The sequence below is a fragment of the Erigeron canadensis genome, chromosome 1 (assembly GCF_010389155.1).
Source record: "Erigeron canadensis isolate Cc75 chromosome 1, C_canadensis_v1, whole genome shotgun sequence".
NCBI lineage: Eukaryota > Viridiplantae > Streptophyta > Magnoliopsida > Asterales > Asteraceae > Erigeron > Erigeron canadensis.
In genome coordinates, this window is record NC_057761.1 from 55,282,116 (window position 1) to 55,301,430 (window position 19,315).

Sequence of the window (19,315 nt, forward strand, 5' to 3'; positions counted from 1 at the left end):
AATTTTTAATGCACAATGTTGTAATACTGAATGATGCAGATATTGTTATAGATGTACATTTATAATTAATCGACTGTGATCACAAGAAAGCTAAAAAATTATAAATTTTCGTGAGTCCTATTGTCACCCGATCACAGGCTGCTAGAATAAGGGCTCAATCCTCCACGATAGGACCCAAATTACTCTTGCAGGCTAAAAATTCAGACACGTACGTACATGATATTCTCTTTATATATTCTTTTATGTTTGATTTCACATTACCAATCAAGCCACGTACTGTTACAAAAGGGGATTCTCTTTATTCTTATATATATGCACATTTTTCTTAATTTCCTTATTTTGGAAAAGGACAAAAAGAAGTTGGATATCCATTCATCCACGGACGACGAGCAATCCCCAAATACCTAATAAAGACAGAAAAGAATAAATCTAACCTAATTTGTAGACCTAATTATAAGATAGTGACATGTGGAAAAATCAGGGGACAAGATTAGGAAAAAAAATTAGTGGAATCCAGATATCTAAGTTCTTAAGGTTTTAGGTTTATTTTTAGTTAGATTGATTAATTATTTTCCTAAAAATAACATAAATTTATTTATCTTCGTGTGTATATATTTAACGAACTTCTTACGAACGCATAGCTATAACCAACAACTGTATTCATATTCGTTAATTTACTTTTGGTTAACAACAGGTGGATGAATGGTGTAATTATTGGGTATAGGCGTATTTCAGAGCTATTCATGAATGGTTGGTTGACCGCTCATTTTCAACCCATAAAATACGAGTGTTAAAATTGTTTAGACTCCATAAAATGACAAAACAGCCTTCAATCACTCTCTATTAATTTCACTTGGACGTACCGTGCATTTTCCTACTCCGATCTATAAATACGTACGTACCCGGCCCTTTGAATATAACTTAAATTAATAAACGTACACAATATTATAAAAATAAGTAATGGGTGCTGTAGCTTATGTTGTGGAAGACTTTCTAGGCATTGTTCAACTCTTTAGCGACGGTTCTATTAAGCGTAGTCACGAAAACATCGACTTCACTCCTTTCCCCGTTCAAGACGACGGTTCTGTCGACTGGAAAGACTATTCCTATGATAACCACCATGACCTCCGCCTCCGTATCTACAAACCCAAGTCCACCACCACCTCCAAACTTCCGGTCATATATTTCCTTCACGGCGGTGGATTCTGTGTTGGGTCATTTGCATGGCCAAATTTCCACAACTGTTGTCTTCGTCTATCGTCCGGCCTTCATGCCATTGTGGTGGCGCCTGACTATCGTCTTGCACCGGAACATAGACTTCCGGCAGCCTTGGAAGACAGCTATGGTGCTCTGAAGTGGATACAAACGATGGCTACTAAAGACGGTGGTCATGGAGAAACGTTTGACCGTTTTGACTTTGATAGGTTTTTCGTGACCGGCGACTCTTCTGGTGGGAATATAGCACACTACTTGGCGGTTCGGCTGGGACCCGGATCGCCGGAGCTGTCACCGGTGAAGATACGAGGGTATGTGATGCTGGCGCCGTTTTTTGGTGGGACGGAGAGGACCAAGTCGGAGGTGGAAGGGTCGTTGACGGAAAAGTTTTTAACGTTGGAGCTTCTTGACATGTAAGTCTCGATCATGCATGCTTAATTTTCTTCTATACATGTTTTATATGCTTAATTAATTATTAAACACTTAAATATATATGATCAGTCACATGCACAAAAATGAGCAAAGAAACAGAGGAAAATTAATAATTAATGTTGGAGTAATATGTGAAATTAAGTATTGGTGTGTATGCGCTTTGGTTGTTAAACTTTAAAATTGATGGGTTCGGTTGAGTTTGGTCTAATTAATTAGTTCAATTTAAAAGATAAAATAATTTAAAAAAAAAAAAATTAAAAGTATTGGTGTCTAATTAGTTCAGTTTTCAATTTTGGGGTGATTAATATGGCGATACAAATTAAAACAAGATCATCTAGCTAGCTCGATCTAAGTCCTAACTCTTTTAATTTGCTCCTAATCATGGAGCTATTGGTGACAAAATCAAACGTCTTTTGTATCGATTGCAGCGAGTTATATACGAGCAAAACAATATATAACACGCAAACACAATACAAAACATAAACATATATAATATTGAAGTTCAAACGTAATCATTAAATATCAACATAAGTTCTTATTTAAATGATTACATACATAGTTCCTAAAACATAAATGATAATCAAATCTATGTTGCGATTGTCACAAAGAATCTGCATCTACAGACTCCCCTTTGACGATTGCAACTAGATCTCTTTAAAGTCTTCAAACTTAAACTTCAAAGTTATCCATTAAACAAAAGTCTGGCGCTATCGCAATATTCTCGCACATTGTTTGGTAACGTCCACCGTATTCCAACCAAACATTTTTGGTATCTCGACCACCACTACTATTTGCAGCGATAGTCGCTGCAAATAATGCGGCCCCCCTGTCTGTAATGACAAATCTGGCAAAATAATAATGGGCCCCCTGTCAGTAATCGCTGTAAATAATTAGATATAGACAAAACACCACTATTTGCAGCGATTGTCGCTGCTAATAATCTGGTTGAATTATCAAAAATCTGGTCAGGATACCAACCGCCTTGATTAATACCCAATTAAAAAGAAAAAAATGTTCTTTATCGAGACAATGATATATATGCGGGCAATATATGAATTTGGTTAGTTTCTATAAATTCCTCAAAACGAAAAATAACGTCCTCATACACTGTTTTCAGAATTAGCTTAGATATATATGGTGGCGCCCCCGCCATGTCTCTTTCAATAAAAAGATCTCTTGTTGACTTTTCAATTTTCAATTTTTTTCAGTAGATTGTGTGTATTCAAATTCAATTATTTATGTCTTTAGTGGTATACTGACCATTATCTAGATTTATCTCTATCAAAACCTTTGTGGCTTCTGATTATTACGAGTATTTTTTTTGGACAAAAATTGCAAAAAATTATTATACCACGATGGTAGGTAAACGAGCAACAAGCTACGCCGCCACCCTTTTATGTATAGCAACAAAAATTGATTTTTTATCTTTATTTAAATACAAGGTGCTAAATACTGGAAAAAGGAGTTATATGGAGTTATATACTGTATATATATACTTAATTCATGATCGATCGCCTCCGGGGGAGGCCCGGAGGGAGCAAACCCAACCTTCGGCCAGGTTACATGTTGGAAAGAGGCAGAAAATTGTTAAAAATTTTCTACATATATTACATATATATATAAGTATAATGTGTTTTATGTATAGATATATATGATTCCAATTAATTAAACAAAATTATAAATACTATGTCTTTATTATTATTCTAAAGTCTCACTTATAGAAACTTAATTTAAAAAATAAAAAAATATAAAAAAACCTCACATACAAATATATATTGTTTTGGCCCTCAAATATATTTTTAATATTTTAAATAAATATTTGGTCCCCATGATTTTTATAATTAAAAAAAATATATGAAGAGTTTTTCACTCAACTAATATATCTAACAGCCTCATATTCCATTCCCCATATATGAATTGCCTAAGAGCTAGTGTCATAGTGTCATATATTTTCCCGACTCGGTCGGGGCACTTAATTAGCTATGACGCCACCTCATTAATATAAGATTGGTTATATATATATATATATTGTAAGTTTGTAACTTATATATATTGTAAGTTTGTAACTTATATATATATATGATACATGATGATAGGTTTTGGAGAATGTCATTACCGGTGGGAAAAACAGCAGATCATTCCTTTGCAAATCCATTTGGACCTAACAGCCCGAGTCTTGAACTAGTCAAGCTTGACCCAATACTCATAATGGTTGGAGGAAACGAAATCATGAAAGACAGAGTGAAAGTATATGCAGACCGGTTAAAGAAGCTTGGAAAGATAGCAAGTTACGTTGAGTTCGAAGGAAAACAACATGGGTTCTTCAGTAATGAGCCTTATTCGGATGTTTCAGAGTCGGTTTTGAATTTAATCAAGGATTTCGTGTCTCAACAATCCAGCAATTAACCTATTCAGACCTGCTTAACCTTTTAATTATATTCCGAGCTAGTACGTAGTGATCGAGTCAAACATTAGTTTGACATTCGAGCTAGAAGTTAAATTGTTTTTGGTATTGAGTGAGATCGAGCTAGAAGTTAAATTGTTTAATGTATGAAAGCATCAAATTAAAACATGTACAATTAATAGGATTTTGATTTTTGAATGATTATTATGTAATGATTCATGCTTTCTACGCAGTCAACTAATTACTTTATCAGTCAAGGGTTGTAAATGACAAATCTCGTAAACATAAAGGGTATATATGAAACAATTGGTATTGCAAGTGGGACACCTTTTGTTAGAACAAACACATTTTTGAAAAATTAAAAAAAAAAAAAAATAGCTACTTTTACAAAACATTTGTTAAAATACCCTAATTTTGCAAAAAAAAAAAAAAAAAAAAAAAAAAAAAAAAGAACTCGAAGAAACTACTAATTATTTTTTAATTTTAATGAAAAATTAACTTATGTGTAATGTCCCACGAGGAAACTATGATCAGTCATCATATTTATTTTGGTATTTTGTGTTTCATGTTCTTTGTTTAAACTGTTACATATTCATATACACTACTTTTCTAATATGTTGCAAGTGTATCTGTGTTAAGAATACGTCACATTAATTATGTACATGCATGTTCTTTAGATGCATGTTTTTTAGCTACTGAATACTGATACATGATGCTTACCGTCGTTAAGTAAACACGGTGTCTTCAGGAAGAATTATATGGTCTTGCCAGAAAGATCGACTTGTTATTGAAAATTGGAAATTATAAAGTCTTTGGAAATAATGATGTGCAAAAAAAAAAGAGGATGTGACTAGAGAATATGGAAGATGTGCCACTAACTTTTGAGTAACATGGAAGATGAGGTTTACATACATATATATATATATATAGACAATATAACGGAGTCGGCAAATTAATGGCGTGAAACTATCAAGTGTTGCATTATAATTGCTTAAGTACCATTGAGATTGACACTTACTTTGTAAACTCATATTTGACTAATCATATTTTATGATCGCCTAAATTGTGTCGATGTAGATCTTCGAGATATGTAGTTTCTTGAATAAGATGATCTGTTTATTGTGACATGAGTTTGAATTTGTGGCTGCCGTTTAGACCGTTGGTCAGCTACTGTATGGGTAATTGTCGTAAAAAGTGGTATTTTGTGGTAGATTAACAAAACATTGTGTAGGTTTATCACTTAATTTCCTAAAATTAAACACTACAAATGACAAATGATTAATAAATCATGCATATATAGCTTAAATACAAATGACAAATGATAGATAAATCATGATAGCTTACATATGCTTAATTAAGCCTTTTTTTTAAACAGATGTTAATTCCCTAATCGACATAACTGACTCATACCACCATTCCACTACTCATCTATAGTAGATGAAATGAAACTAAACTAATAATCAATGAATCATTGAGTCGAATCACGTCTCACGTACGTGTAAGGTGTCTCTTACTTTAATAAATATAAAATTTTAAGTAGATCAAACTGCTTTTGATTGAAAAAGACGTATTTAATTTGTTAAAGACAGCTGCCAATAGACATATCTCAAAAGTCAAAACTATAATACTGTATACTCTTATTAATTTTCATCATCACTTAAACCTACAATACAAATGGCTTAAATTATTGATAGATTGCGTATTGTAAATACTTAATGATACCTATTGTTCGTTTGTACGTGTAGCTAGATGAAAATTTTAATAATTGTTTTCATCTTTGTGACACAAAATATGTTATTCACAAGATGAAAGCTTGTATATTTATATCCGTACATTTTTACAAATTGTCACTCCTATTTTGGTCTAATGATATATTTGATGTATCATTTAAAATAGTCACTACAAATAATGTTACATTTATTTATATTTTTATTTAGCGTGAACAAATTAAAAATTTTGTCACACTTTTATGTGTAAAAATATATATAACTTAAAGTGTGTAGAAATTTTTTCACATTAAAAAGTGTGTAGAATTAAAAGTTCACACTTTTTAGTGTAGACTTTCATAATTATTTTATAACACCTCATTTGTTCACACTACATTTTTAGTTAGCGTGGACAAATGTGGTGTTAAAAAATAATTATGAAAGTTCACTACACTAAAAATGTGAAAATTTAATTTTACACACTTTTTAGTGTGAATAAATTTCTACACATCTTTAGTTCTACATATTTTTAAACAAATAAAAGCGTGACAAAAATTTTAATTTGTTCACGTTAACTAAAAGTGTAAATAAATGCAACATTATTTTTAGTGAGTACTGCTAATAAAAACTATTGTTTTTTGCAATTGAAGTTTGTTTACCTCAATTCATGATTTTCTTTGGAGGGAGAACGTTTTATTAAATGTTTATGACATGTATTATTATCATATTTTCAAAAGTAGAATCACACATGTATACAATAAGTTATAAGTGGAATTGAGTTTAAGTGCTCCAAAGATTTTATATATATATAGGAACTGATATTTATATTATACAAGATAAAGTATTCGTGTGTTGTGACGGTAAGATGGTGAGAGTGATAGGTCATAGAGTATGATAGGTCATAGAAGGTGAAAGGTCATAAGTGTGATAGCCAAATGCTTTAGTCGTACGGGCTCCGCACTCGGATTTAAAAATTCTTCGAAAATATATCGAATGACATCTTTAATGAAAGAACATGAAATTTTAAGAACACCTATATGATTTTTATAATTTATCGATGTACGGTTTTTTTAGATAAAAGATTTTGAATGAATTAGAGAAATAAATGATTTATGGAGGAGAGAAAAAAAATGATTAATTGAGATTTGAGGAGAGAGAAAAAGTATTATAGTTATTTTAGGTAAATATAGAATAGATAGGGGGACAATTTGAGAAAGTAAATGTTGAAACTTATAATTTATATAGGGGTAATTTGCTTTATAATATAACGAGAGTAGGTACCCGCGCGTTGCAGCGGTGAGATGGTGAAGGTGATAGGCCATAGAGTGTGATATCATAATGTGTGATAGCCAAATGGGAAGTAGGGGTGAGCATGGGTCGAAACCCAGCCCGACCCGTGAGAGCATGAAAACGTGAACCGTGACCCAACCCGTGAAGACACGGGTTGGTTCAGTTCGGGTCGGGTTCGGGCAGGTCACGGCTTTACTTCACACTTTTTCGTTTTTTGCCTTCACCCGACCCGTCCAACTCGTGACCCGCGAAAACACCAAATGCTTGACCCGTGACCCGACCCGTTAGTGCTTCGGGTGTGGGTCAACGGTTTTTTTGCTCATTCCTAATGGGAAGTGATATTTATACAACAGAATTTAGCCATTTACAACAAAAATACAAATTGTAATGCATAGAGTACAACTGAATGATGCAAATATTGTTGTAGATGTCTAAATTTAGTTGTAGCAATATCATTTCCCTAGCCAAATGTTTTAACCGTACGGGTTTCGCCATCGGATTTAAAAATTCGTCGAAAGTATATCGAATGACATCTTAGCTCTAATGAAAGAGAATGAAATTTTAAGAACACCCATATCATTTTTATAATTTATCGATGTACGATTTTTGAGATATAAGATTTTGAATGAATTGAAGGAATAAATGATTTATAGATAAGAAAAAAAAACTGATTGGTTGAGATTTAAAGAGAGGGAAAACGTATTATAACTATTTTAGGTAAATATAGAATAGATAATTGGGCATTTTTGGAAAGTAAATGTTGAAACTTAAAATTTAGATAGAGAAAATTTGCTTTATAATATAGATTATTTGTATCTACTAATTCTTTTATTTATATGATTATGACGACACATGACATAACTAGGTGAGATCGAAGATGGACGTCATAACATGATATAATACGGCCCTCGATCTCCAAGAGCGTCCAATATTGGAAGATGTTTGGTTTTGGGAAACTTTTGAATGAAATATAATACATATATGAGTATAACAATATGAATACATGATATGGTACGACCCTCCTCCCTGAGTCCCTGATACGGTCCACTTCGGTAACTATAAAGTCTTCATAATAAAATTATATTATATAAATTTTCGGTAAAATAAAATAAGTATTAAAGTAAAACAAATAAAATAATAGATTTTTCTTCACTGAAGATCACCATGCAGCATGAAAATTATTGTGCATCAATTGCTTCGTGAATCTTCGTACAGCAATTTAACCATGATCCAAGGGTCAAGATCATATCTTATTTGTTTTACTTTAATACGTGTTTTACAATACCCAACCCCGTATTATATATTTGTAAGATATTAAGATTGTGTCGATTAATAGTTGTTATATATATCTCATATGAAATATTCACATTATGTCCTCAATGTCTAATTAAGATAACTCTCCTCGATCGGTGTTCAAAGATAACTCTCATTATATCCATTTACTAATCATCCATACAGATGAAATAATACGGGAAAAGACATGAAAGTGGTGATGATGATTATCATCACTTTTATGATTAATAATGTGGTTCATTATAGACCATAAGAAGATAATTAAGCAATATTAATTGGATACAATTTCGACAACCTCCACATATAATAAATCAAACAGCAAATCCCACTTTCGCATTGAAAAATTTCATTTTAGAGATTTTTCTTTAAAATAAAACCTAAATTTAATTGTATCTAAATAAAATTTTTTTAAGATAATTGTTTAAATGTTAAAGTTCCAAAAAAGCTCTTGAAAATATCATGTCAAACATGTCTCCATATGTCATGCAGAGTTAATCGATACTCATCATTTATTTATTTATTTTTATTATTATCCTACTATTTATTAAATTAAAAGAAAAATTAACGGAGATTGTTGTTTTAAAAAAAGATAAAAAGAGAAACTAACAGTGGATCGGAAGGTGAACCACACAAGCTCGTCATTTATGCAACGATGGGAACCGAAGAAGTAAAGCGAGGAGATACTGCCTATAGTGTCGGTTTTAGACTAGAAGGGACGAGGAACACGCGACGAGCCTGCTGAGAGCATTCTAATAATTAAGTAATTGATGTTTATGTTGTTTTCGCTATGACTGCAGGCAGGGCCGTTGATCAAGGTGTGCAACCCGTTCTTGTGAACAGGGCCCAAAACTTTATATCCAATGATATATATATATATAATTTATTTATTTTAAAAACAATTTTTTTTGTAAAAACCATGGGAACTCTTATATATATATTTGTTAAAATGTTTTTTTGTTCATTCACATGTGAAATGATATAAAAATGTATGTTGTAAAAAAAACTTTGTGAAGAAACCTTCAAAATAGCTTTTTATTAACTTAAAAACGACTATATGCCGTTAAGTGCCGGAACAAGAATTTGGTGCTCGGCCGAGAGAAAACAATAGACATAGTGATTTTCCAAACGTATGGGTTTTTTTTAATAAAAGGCTATATATGTCACTTTCCATTAAAAGCATGATGCTGACTTTCTTTTCACACAAGATATTGTTGAATAGTCAATATGTCACTTTCCATTAAAAGCAGCATTTGCGTTAGTAAATTTTTACTATTTACTTTCCATCTTTTATTAGTATTAATCTTTATCAACGTGTCTAGATTTTAATAATAATACTAATACGCATGGTTTATCTTAATCGCAAATTCAATTCAATTAGTTTTCATATCTTTTAACGAGACAAAGTACCCACACGTTATGGCGGTGAGATGGTGGGATGATAGTTCATAAGGTATGATAAGTCATAGGTGGTGATAGGTCATAGAGTGTGATAACCAAATGACTTATCCGTTCAGGCTTCGCCCTCAGATTTAAAAATTAGTCGAAAGTATATCAAATTACATTTCTAATGAAAGAGCATGGAATTTCAAGAACACACATATACTCGTAATTTTTATAGTTTATCAACGTACGGTTTTTGAGATAAAAGATTTTGAATGAATTAGAGAAATAAAATGATTTATGGAGGTGAGAAAAAAATAAATGGTTAAGATTTGAAAAGAGAGAGAAAAAAAAAATAAGTGGTTGATGGAGATTTCTTATAAGGGTATTATGAATAAGTGATAAGGCTATTTTGGAGTTTTCAATTACTTAAATTTGAAAAAATGTTTTTTATTTCCTAAAGTTGATTTTTATTTTTCTTTTAAAGTTTGATTTACACTTATTTGTTATTTACGGTTTTTAATTTCGTAAAGTTATATTGGTTTCATTATAATTTACTTAATTAAGGTTGTATTTGTCAAAACTTTGAAAAGATAATTAACCACACTTCGCTAATTATCTTTCACAATCCCATGTTCTATTACTTCTATAAATACCCCCTTAATCTTTCTAATATAATCATACCATATCTTTGATGCTATAATTACTACAAATAATATATAATGGGTTCTCTTCCTTATGTTGTAGAAGACTTGCATGGCATTCTTCAACTCTTTAGTGACGGCTCCATTTACCGTTGTCAAAACATCGACTTTCCGCCTTTTCCACTCGAAGACGAGGATGGTTCCGTCGAGTGGAAAGACTATTGTTATGACAAACTCCATGACCTCCATCTCCGAATTTACAAACCCAAATCCATCACCACCAAACTTCCGGTCATAAACTACTTACACGGTGGCGGATTTTGTGTTGGATCGTTTGCATGGCCACACGTACACAACCTTTGCCTTCGAATGTCTTCTAGCCTTGATGCAATTGTGGTAGCTACCGATTACCGTCTCGCACCAGAGCATAGGGTCCCATCAGCTCTCGACGACTCGCTTTGTGCTCTCAAGTGGCTCCAAGGTTGTTGCGATGATCATCATGTAATTAATAATGTTGATTGTTTTGATTTTGACCGGGTTTTCATAATTGGAGACTCTTCTGGTGGGAATATAGCCCACCATCTGGCGGTCCGGCTAGGACCTGGCTCGAGTGAGCTAACACCCATCAAGATACGAGGGTATGTGATGTTGGCACCGTTCTTTGGAGGAACAAAGAGGACCAAATCCGAGGAACAAGGATTGCCGGAAAAGTTCCTTAACATGGATACTATTGACACGTAAGTCTAGTGCGATCTATATATATTTAGGGAAATTAATGATATATCTTTCGAAAAGTTAGCATACTAATTTGTTTTAATTAGCAGATATATGTTACACTTACAAACTACTTAATTATATTTTTTTTTAACATGCTACAATTTTATTTTGTTATACTTATTTGGGAGTTTTATTATTGACAGGTTTTGGAGAATGTCATTACCGGTTGGAAAAACAACGGATCATCCCTTTGCAAATCCATTTGGGCCTAACAGCCCGAGTCTTGAACTAGTTAAGCTTGACCCAATACTTATCATTGCTGGAGAGAATGAAGTTTTGAAAGATAGAGTGAAACTATATGCACAAAGGTTAAAAGAGCTTGGGAAAATAGCACGTTACGTCGAATTCCAAGGGAAAGAACACGGGTTTCTGTTTGATGAGCCTCATTGTAAAGCTTCCGAGTCACTTTTCAATCTCATCAAAGATTTCATGGTTGAATTTTCTAGTTAACTGATTCGGATCACGTTGTTTTTATGCTCGTTTGTATGATGTACGTATCAAAACCTAGCTTGTAAAATTATTGAAGTTATCTTTTTGTATGAATTGATCGAATTATTGTAGTTTTAATTATCATGCTTCATGACTAATGAGAATTAATCTAAGATCGAGTTCTTTCGTATCAATTTTGAAGTTTTTTATACCGGTTGAGTAATACGAGTATTTCATTAACAAGCTAGTGTTCATTTTGAGGAGAGTAGAGTCATTGTTTTGTTTTACTTAATCATCTTACCATTATACAATCAGAAGTAGTTGTAACCGTTTAAAAGTGTTAGTGAAAATTTCCAATCTATTTTAAAAAGTGGATAGTTAAAAGTGGGACAAACAATCTATCGGTATGTTTGACACAAAAACTTGGAACTGAGGTTGTGGTCAGGGGCTTGGAGCTGGATCGAGCTTAGAAATGGGGCTAGGAGCTGGGGCTTCTATTTCAACCCTTCTTCCATCAGCTTTTATTTTAAAGAGTTTTTAGAGCTGGGACTTTTAATTTAAAATATATATCCAAACAGGGTTATGGAGCTTTTTTTAAAAGCTTGGGGCTTTTAAGTTCCTAAAAGCCGCTAAAAACCCTCTACCAAACAGACACTATATCTATACTCCTTTATAATGCTAACTAAACCTTAATATTTAAATAATTAAGCACATTTGCAAATATTTCTAAAATACCCCTCACTCACTCATTAACTTACTAAAAAAAAAAAACTGTTCAGTGTCGTCTTTTACGGGTTTTGAGCCTCAATACCTTGACGGTTACTTCCATTATCTACATAAATGGTAGAAAATACCCCTCAACCGTTGCATGAGATGAGGATCAAACTCATGACCTCTGTCTCCAGATATCAGGTGTTTACCACTAATCCAACTATTCATTTATAAAATAAATCATTCTTCCACTCTTTTTAACTTTCGATCTTAAAAAATCTAAAATATCTTTAACTTTCAACTCTTTTTCAATCCATATATTACATCTATTCAAAATACCTCTAAAATATTTTTCAACCCCTATTGACTCAAAATTCTGTATGTTTTTATTTATTAATTAATTTAACTATTTACACCAAATATATCTATAATATATTTAATGAGATTATTTACAACATACATCCTTTAATCTTTGATATAACTATGTTACCCTAGTTTAAATCAATTATTTTTGTGTTAATAATCACAGTGCTACTTTCGTCGCATTACGCGCGCACTCTATTGTAAAATGAAATGCAAATGAACACTTACGATGGGCCGGGGGAAGGAAAATTTGCACGTCCATCGGTGATAAGTAAACTGAGGGTATAAAAATTGGTATTTTATCATTAAGAAATGTTGGTATTTTTATATAAAGTACCTATATACACATGTGTTATCATATTAATTAAAACTTTTAGAGTTGTCACTATCAGATTCTATTAATTAATTTCGTCATAAAGGTTAGACAAAGAACATAATCCAAGTTTTTTTTATCTAATTGGAAGATATGGTCTCTATTTTACTAAAATAAAAATATATATTTGGCATTATTCGTGTTTTTTCTTTACTTGCTACATATCCTTTATTGAATGTTATTTTGTATTTTCATAAGACAAGTAGACATAAGTGCATTGAATGAGTTAATTTTTTACGCAGCCTCTGATTCGGTTATATTTTCTTAGACTTTTTAATGAATTCTGATAGTAATAAAAGGGAAACGTGAATGTCAATCGACGTCATTTACATCCACATTTTGATATAATATAACATGATAAATATTTCATATGTGGGATGATTATAGATTTTACACGTTATGATATAGACATTTTATTTTTAATTACTAAGACTAGATACGGTGGTGGAGGCGGCGGAAAATACATTTAGACTTACCAAGTTAATTACATTATGTTTCTATATAAGTTATAATATCTGCTCCAACAAGTACTTTTCCATGGAAATCAGTTTGATTTATCTGGAATTTTATAATTATTTTATTTTAGATACATCTGACATCTGATTTGATCGACATGATGATAAATTGAAAATCATTTCATGAATAGATTAATAGAATAGTGGTATGAGTCATAAATCATTTGGATCAAGGATAATGCATACATTTTAATATCATTTTAAGATAAGAAGATTTATATTGATATACAGGTAGTATATTATTATTACGGATTAAAAAAGGGATTAGGTACAGCCTAATAGCCTATTCACTGCAAATAAAACCAGAAACGACAGCGTATCAATAATGTACGTATACGTATTAGAATTATCAACGTACGGAAGAAATTAGAAGAGCATTGCCTTGACAGACGAAATCGACAACATATAAAACGGATACCTTGTGTCTAATGATAAAGATATATATATAAGGGATAAATGAAGTTGACGTTAGGCATTTGAGTTGATTGAAATTCATATTACATATTAATTTTTAATATATAATTTATAATGTATAAATAATTAGGTCTCATGTTTTTTTATGAATTAAAAAATCAACATGTGAAAAGGATTTTAAGTACCCAACTTAGGTGCATAAGACCATCTTTAACGTCAGTGTATTGGACTATTGGCAGCGTATCTGCATCAAAAACGCCGGAATGTCGCCGTATTGGGTTAATGTGCCCGACGTTTTCGTCGGTGTATTTAGTCAAATTGGTGGCAAATACGCTCGGGGAGATGGTGTATTGGATTTTTGTTTTATTGTTTTGAATTATTTTTTGCTGCTACACAAAGGATTTGAATTTTGAAGAATGAAAATTTTGGTAACAAAGAATCAAAGCGTTATTTTCTGGTCGGCCGGGTCGGCGGTTGAGGAAGACAGTTTTTTTCTACATATAACTCATTTTCTAATTTAACCCCTGCAGTTTCAAAGTGTTATTTATATGTAAAATTTTATTATTTCATTTTAACCCCTTTAGTTGTTAACTATTTATAAGTTGGTTTATAAAGTATTTACAAAGTGTTACAACTTGGTTTAAAAGTATTATAAATTTAATATTATTAATATTGAAACATATTTTTTAATTTTTATAATGTATTTTTTAATATTGATATAAATGATGATGTGTCATCAATAAATTAAGATTTCAGTGTAAGGATTAATGATAAAAGTGGTTCAGTGTGATGAGTCAATGAATTGTTGATGTGATACCAATAAACTGAGTTTTCAGTGTGATGGATTAAAGATGATGTAACAAACCTTCACTTCCCCCATTATATATAATGAATTCAAAAACATGTATAACATACACAATCATGGTCAAAAGTCGGAATGTTCAAGAATTTGAACCACGTGTGTAAAAAGTAAAGTAAAATTATGCGTGAAGTTATTAACAACAACAATACCAAGACACAATCCCTGGACAGTGTATAAGGGAGGTAAGTTGTAGACAGTCTTACCTCTACCCAAAGGTAGAAAGACTGCTTCTAAAAGGGACCTTCGACCACAAAGAGATGAAAATCGAAGAGTGGAGAAAGTTTAGTTACCGTATCCGTCGTCCGAAAATAGCATACGAAAACCACCGGCAGCATTAAGAGTAGAGAAAAGTAGCAAACAAGCGACCTAGATAACTTAAGCATAGGTTCAACAATATACATACAGTAACAACCATATTGAACGTCGACAAATTTAAGTGTTTGATCATACATAAAATTAACTAAGAATTTCTAGTGCCTGAAGTTATTAACGTTAATCCCCAATTAATGTTGAGCAAAGACTTTTTGGAACCTATGGAATCTTGGCTCAAGTGAAGAAAGTTATTAACAGTGACTATTCCTAACTAATATGGACACTTGACAATATTAAAGTTATGAAATATCATATATATATATATATATATATGTATGTGTATATATATATATACAGAAAAATGCTACCTTCCATATTAAAAGTTCGCCTCCTAATTTTCGTGATAAATGTACAAACAAGTTATGCACCTTAAACATAGCCCTTAGGGCTGTATTTAGCAAACCCCATACAGGGAATATAAGGGTTTTAGGAATATCCAAAATTTGTTTTTAGACTATTACACATTATGTATTTAAGGGTTTTAGGAATATAATATATGATATTTACCTGACTGAAAATGGTAGAACCAAACGGAGAGGTACGTTGATCTTACTAATTAAAGGAAGTAGATTTGTTTTTCTGTATTTTTTTTTTCTGTTTTGTTTGGAAAGGAAGGAAATAAGTTTGTTAACTTTATATAGTCTGTTGGATCAAATTTTTAAAAACTATATAAGGGTGGACAAGATTCTCATAGTGATTGGAAAACTTGATTTGATCACTTGTTTAAACTAAAGGCCTTTTGGAAGAGAAAAATCAAAGAAAAAGGAATATAGTTAGGAGTTGAATTCTAACTCTAGTTACACTATACATGTATCATTTACGACATGACATGTCACAACACTTCACGATTTATGATCGTGTACTTCCTGAAGGACGCAAAAGACTCTGCTACAAGAACAAGTCGATCGTGAAATTAGCTATCAATTCAAAAAAGAAAATTAAGGCTAAGAGGAGTGGTATGACCTCCCTTGAGGCCACTAGCATATGGTGGTGTCATGCGGCATATAACGTTGCCATGGGTTGTCATGAAAAATTGGTGGAAGTGGTGTTGTTTATGGAGTGAATTGAAAGGGATTTCCGACAAATGGCTTATGATGATTGGTTGGGGATAATATTTAAATGAAAAAGTATAAAGAAAGAGACATGGGAGAGAGGAAGAAGTGTGAGTCGGCATCTCATGTGGAGCGCCCAGATGCCAAGCAGCCTGCGGGGGAAGTATTTCGGCTACTCGTCGGTGATTAGAGTAGAAGCCGCCGGGCTAGCATCCCCACTCCCCTTAGCCTGATAAGTCTTTGACTTTAGATTAGGCGATGTATTGTTAGATCTTGATATATAATATATATATATATATATATATATGGGGTTTGCTAAATACAACCTTTAGGGCTGTATTTAAGGTGCATACATTGTTTGTACATTTACCATGAAAATCAGGAGACGGGCTTTTAATATGGAAGGTACAAGTTTTTTTTGTGCACGTTAGGGCTGTATTTAGCATTTCCTTATATATATTTATCAAATTTTATGTTAGTCAATCATTCGATATTTATAGCCAATCAATATATCATAACGCTATTAAGAATAGTTAGCATATAAAACAAAGGTATCGTTAATAATAGTCCTATGAGTTGTCATTAAGTTATACTATCTTTTATCAAATACGAGTGTGAAGACCATGTTCCTGTTTTCCCTCCCTTACCTTAATTAATAAAGTCGAAAAACATGATCCACCATTGGCTTCCTAAAATTTTGTACATATTTTGGTCTCCATGGAATTTCAAAATTTTGTTGGGGAAATTCCACCTCCAATCTTCAACAGTCATGACCTGAGCTCCCTCCCTTTGGGCCCTTGTTGTCATCTTATTCTTACTCTAACCATATCATTCAAGGTACATACATATATATCTTAATGCATTACCGTAATTACTAGTTGTTTGTGAATTCAAATTGTAACTTTTTTTTATATATATATATTACAGGGTCCTCTAGTTGTTTTCTTTGATCTTGAAAGATATATATATATGGTTTGCTGGAGAATCGGCAAAAAGGGAAAAATATTCACATCCTTTTCTATCTTATATATACATTCGTCGTTAATATAGTTGTTGTTTGAATCGTTCATGGGCTCGGATTGTGAAAACAAAGAATGTGAACGTTGTTGTAGTTGTGATCCAATGGTTCACAATACACCAACATGGATTCGATCTGTGAAACGAAAGCTAGATGAACTCGAAATAGAAGAAGAAAGTTTCTTGATCCCGGGTTTATCAATACCTGAAGTGGCTCGTGTTGAGATTGAAAATGAATGTGGTGCATTGCGTGAAATGGTTACAAAGCAACAACAAACGATTAATTCACTTTTGGTTGAGTTAGAGGAAGAAAGGAATGCGTCTTCTTCAGCTGCAAACGAGGCCATGTCAATGATCTTAAGGTTGCAACGCGAGAAGGCAGAAATTGAAATGGAGCTAAGACAATTTAAGCGCTTTTCTGAACATAAAACGAGTCATGATCAACAAGAGATTGCAGCGTTAGAAGACTTGTTGTATAAACGAGAACAAACGATTCAATCTTTAACTTGTGAAGTACAAGCGTATAAATACCGAATGATGAGTTATGGTCTTACAGAATCTGAAGCAGATGGTGAAAAGGGTGTAATCACACATGCTAACAGCATCATCACAAACTCAGAAAACCAATTTGATTTCATTCCATATGATTACCCTCCTCTAAAATGCCATACAAATGAGCAAGAAACTTACCCTGAATCTGATAATGAAACAATTGATATAGATAAATATGCATTCACTGAGACCCCGTGTTCTTTAAAAGACATTGAACAACGAATAAACCAACTAGAAAAAAGTCCTAGCCATCAACCCGTGTTTGACAAAGTTATCGTTGGTCATTCTCCAAGAAAACAAAAACCTGCCAGCCTGTTTTCTTTTGATAGTGCAGGTTCGCTCTTTGCGACCATCAAAGAAGAGAACCCAAGTTTCAAAAAGGTCGATAACAGGTCAGAGTTTGGAAGTGAACTGAGCGATAGAATATACACCGTTGACTCAGTTCATTATGGTGAAACATATCATAATGACCCGAAGGCGAATATAGACACGTATGATGATATAATGAGCAGCCCAAAAGATTCAGTGTGTCATAGTGAGATACAAGATCCAGAGGTTATGAAGCTTTATGCAAGAGTTCATGCATTAGAGGCTGATAGGGAATCCATGAGGCAGGCTATTATTAATATGAGAACAGATAAAGCCCAGTTGGTATTATTGAAGGAAATAGCTCAAAATTTGTGCAAAGATATGTCACCTGCAAACAGGATGCCTATTAAGAAACTATCTGTATTTGAAAGTTTGGGTCAAAGTCTTGCATCCTTAATCTTGTGGAAAAAGAAAACAAGTCAATGCAAGTAAGTAATACATACAACTTGAATAGCATACTTGAGTCTGATTTTTATTTAGGTGCCAAAATAAGATAAGTGATATTCTAGTTAAACATAACTTAATTAGTGATTTCCTCATCATTAAAAAAAGTCAGCATGATCAGACTTACAGACTTGTAAACTATCACAATATCATTTTGATTTTAAATCAAAACTTTTGAAAGACGACTAGTTTAATTTAAGCTTTTTTCAGAAAGTGTGATGAAACAAAGTTTCTACAAGAAACAAGAATCCATCTAAGCAATACATTGACTAACTATATGATTATTATGTTCTTTAGGTACATGTTTGGTATGACTGCAAGTAATCCAGGGTTGATGGTACTTTTCGACAAGGGACCTCAGGTGGAGCAATGGAGATGCGTTTCAAGAACACAACTTTAACTATTAAACTGTCTTTCTTCTTCGATTATGTATGTTGGTTTTGTGACGATTTGTTGTTTGATAAATGGGTTGTGAAAATTTTCCTTTGAACTGGTTTTCTGGTGGATTAGTAAAGAAAGAATGCGAGTAAGGATGTAGGTCTGGTCCGCTTGTAAGGTTTGCTGGAATTTAGCTCAATATGCACAATATTAATGTGGCGATCTCTAATTCTCTATGTACATATATACATTACATATACTGATATAAATATTCTAGTATCATACCAATGTTGTTATCAAGTGTTTTATGGGTCTCACCACAG

General features: G+C 32.5%; 3 protein-coding genes across 3 annotated transcripts; all 3 read left to right on the forward strand.

Moving 5' to 3' along the window:
- Positions 1-908: 908 nt before the first annotated feature.
- Positions 909-4,279, forward strand: LOC122585018 (probable carboxylesterase 15). Its single transcript, XM_043757118.1, has 2 exons — positions 909-1,628; positions 3,744-4,279. Exons 1-2 carry the CDS (start codon positions 961-963, stop codon positions 4,051-4,053), a joined length of 978 nt encoding a protein of 325 aa, XP_043613053.1. The 5' UTR covers positions 909-960; the 3' UTR covers positions 4,054-4,279.
- Positions 4,280-10,442: 6,163 nt separating this feature from the next.
- Positions 10,443-11,591, forward strand: LOC122585019 (probable carboxylesterase 15). Its single transcript, XM_043757119.1, has 2 exons — positions 10,443-11,101; positions 11,285-11,591. Exons 1-2 carry the CDS (start codon positions 10,443-10,445, stop codon positions 11,589-11,591), a joined length of 966 nt encoding a protein of 321 aa, XP_043613054.1.
- Positions 11,592-17,043: 5,452 nt separating this feature from the next.
- On the forward strand, positions 17,044-19,028 carry LOC122585934 (myosin-binding protein 7-like). Its single transcript, XM_043758050.1, has 3 exons — positions 17,044-17,069; positions 17,160-18,598; positions 18,912-19,028. Exons 2-3 carry the CDS (start codon positions 17,301-17,303, stop codon positions 19,012-19,014), a joined length of 1,401 nt encoding a protein of 466 aa, XP_043613985.1. The 5' UTR covers positions 17,044-17,069; positions 17,160-17,300; the 3' UTR covers positions 19,015-19,028.
- The last annotated feature ends 287 nt before the right edge of the window (positions 19,029-19,315 follow it).

Excerpts from the sequence above, each read along its gene's own strand:
- LOC122585018 (XM_043757118.1), top strand. The coding sequence starts at position 961 with ATGGGTGCTGTAGCTTATGTTGTGGAAGACTTTCTAGGCATTGTTCAA. Across the intron at positions 1,629-3,743 it reads ACGTTGGAGCTTCTTGACAT|GTTTTGGAGAATGTCATTAC; the intron begins GTAAGTCTCGAT and ends ACATGATGATAG.
- LOC122585019 (XM_043757119.1), top strand. The coding sequence starts at position 10,443 with ATGGGTTCTCTTCCTTATGTTGTAGAAGACTTGCATGGCATTCTTCAA. Across the intron at positions 11,102-11,284 it reads AACATGGATACTATTGACAC|GTTTTGGAGAATGTCATTAC; the intron begins GTAAGTCTAGTG and ends TATTATTGACAG.
- LOC122585934 (XM_043758050.1), top strand. The coding sequence starts at position 17,301 with ATGGGCTCGGATTGTGAAAACAAAGAATGTGAACGTTGTTGTAGTTGT. Across the intron at positions 18,599-18,911 it reads AAGAAAACAAGTCAATGCAA|GTACATGTTTGGTATGACTG; the intron begins GTAAGTAATACA and ends TATGTTCTTTAG.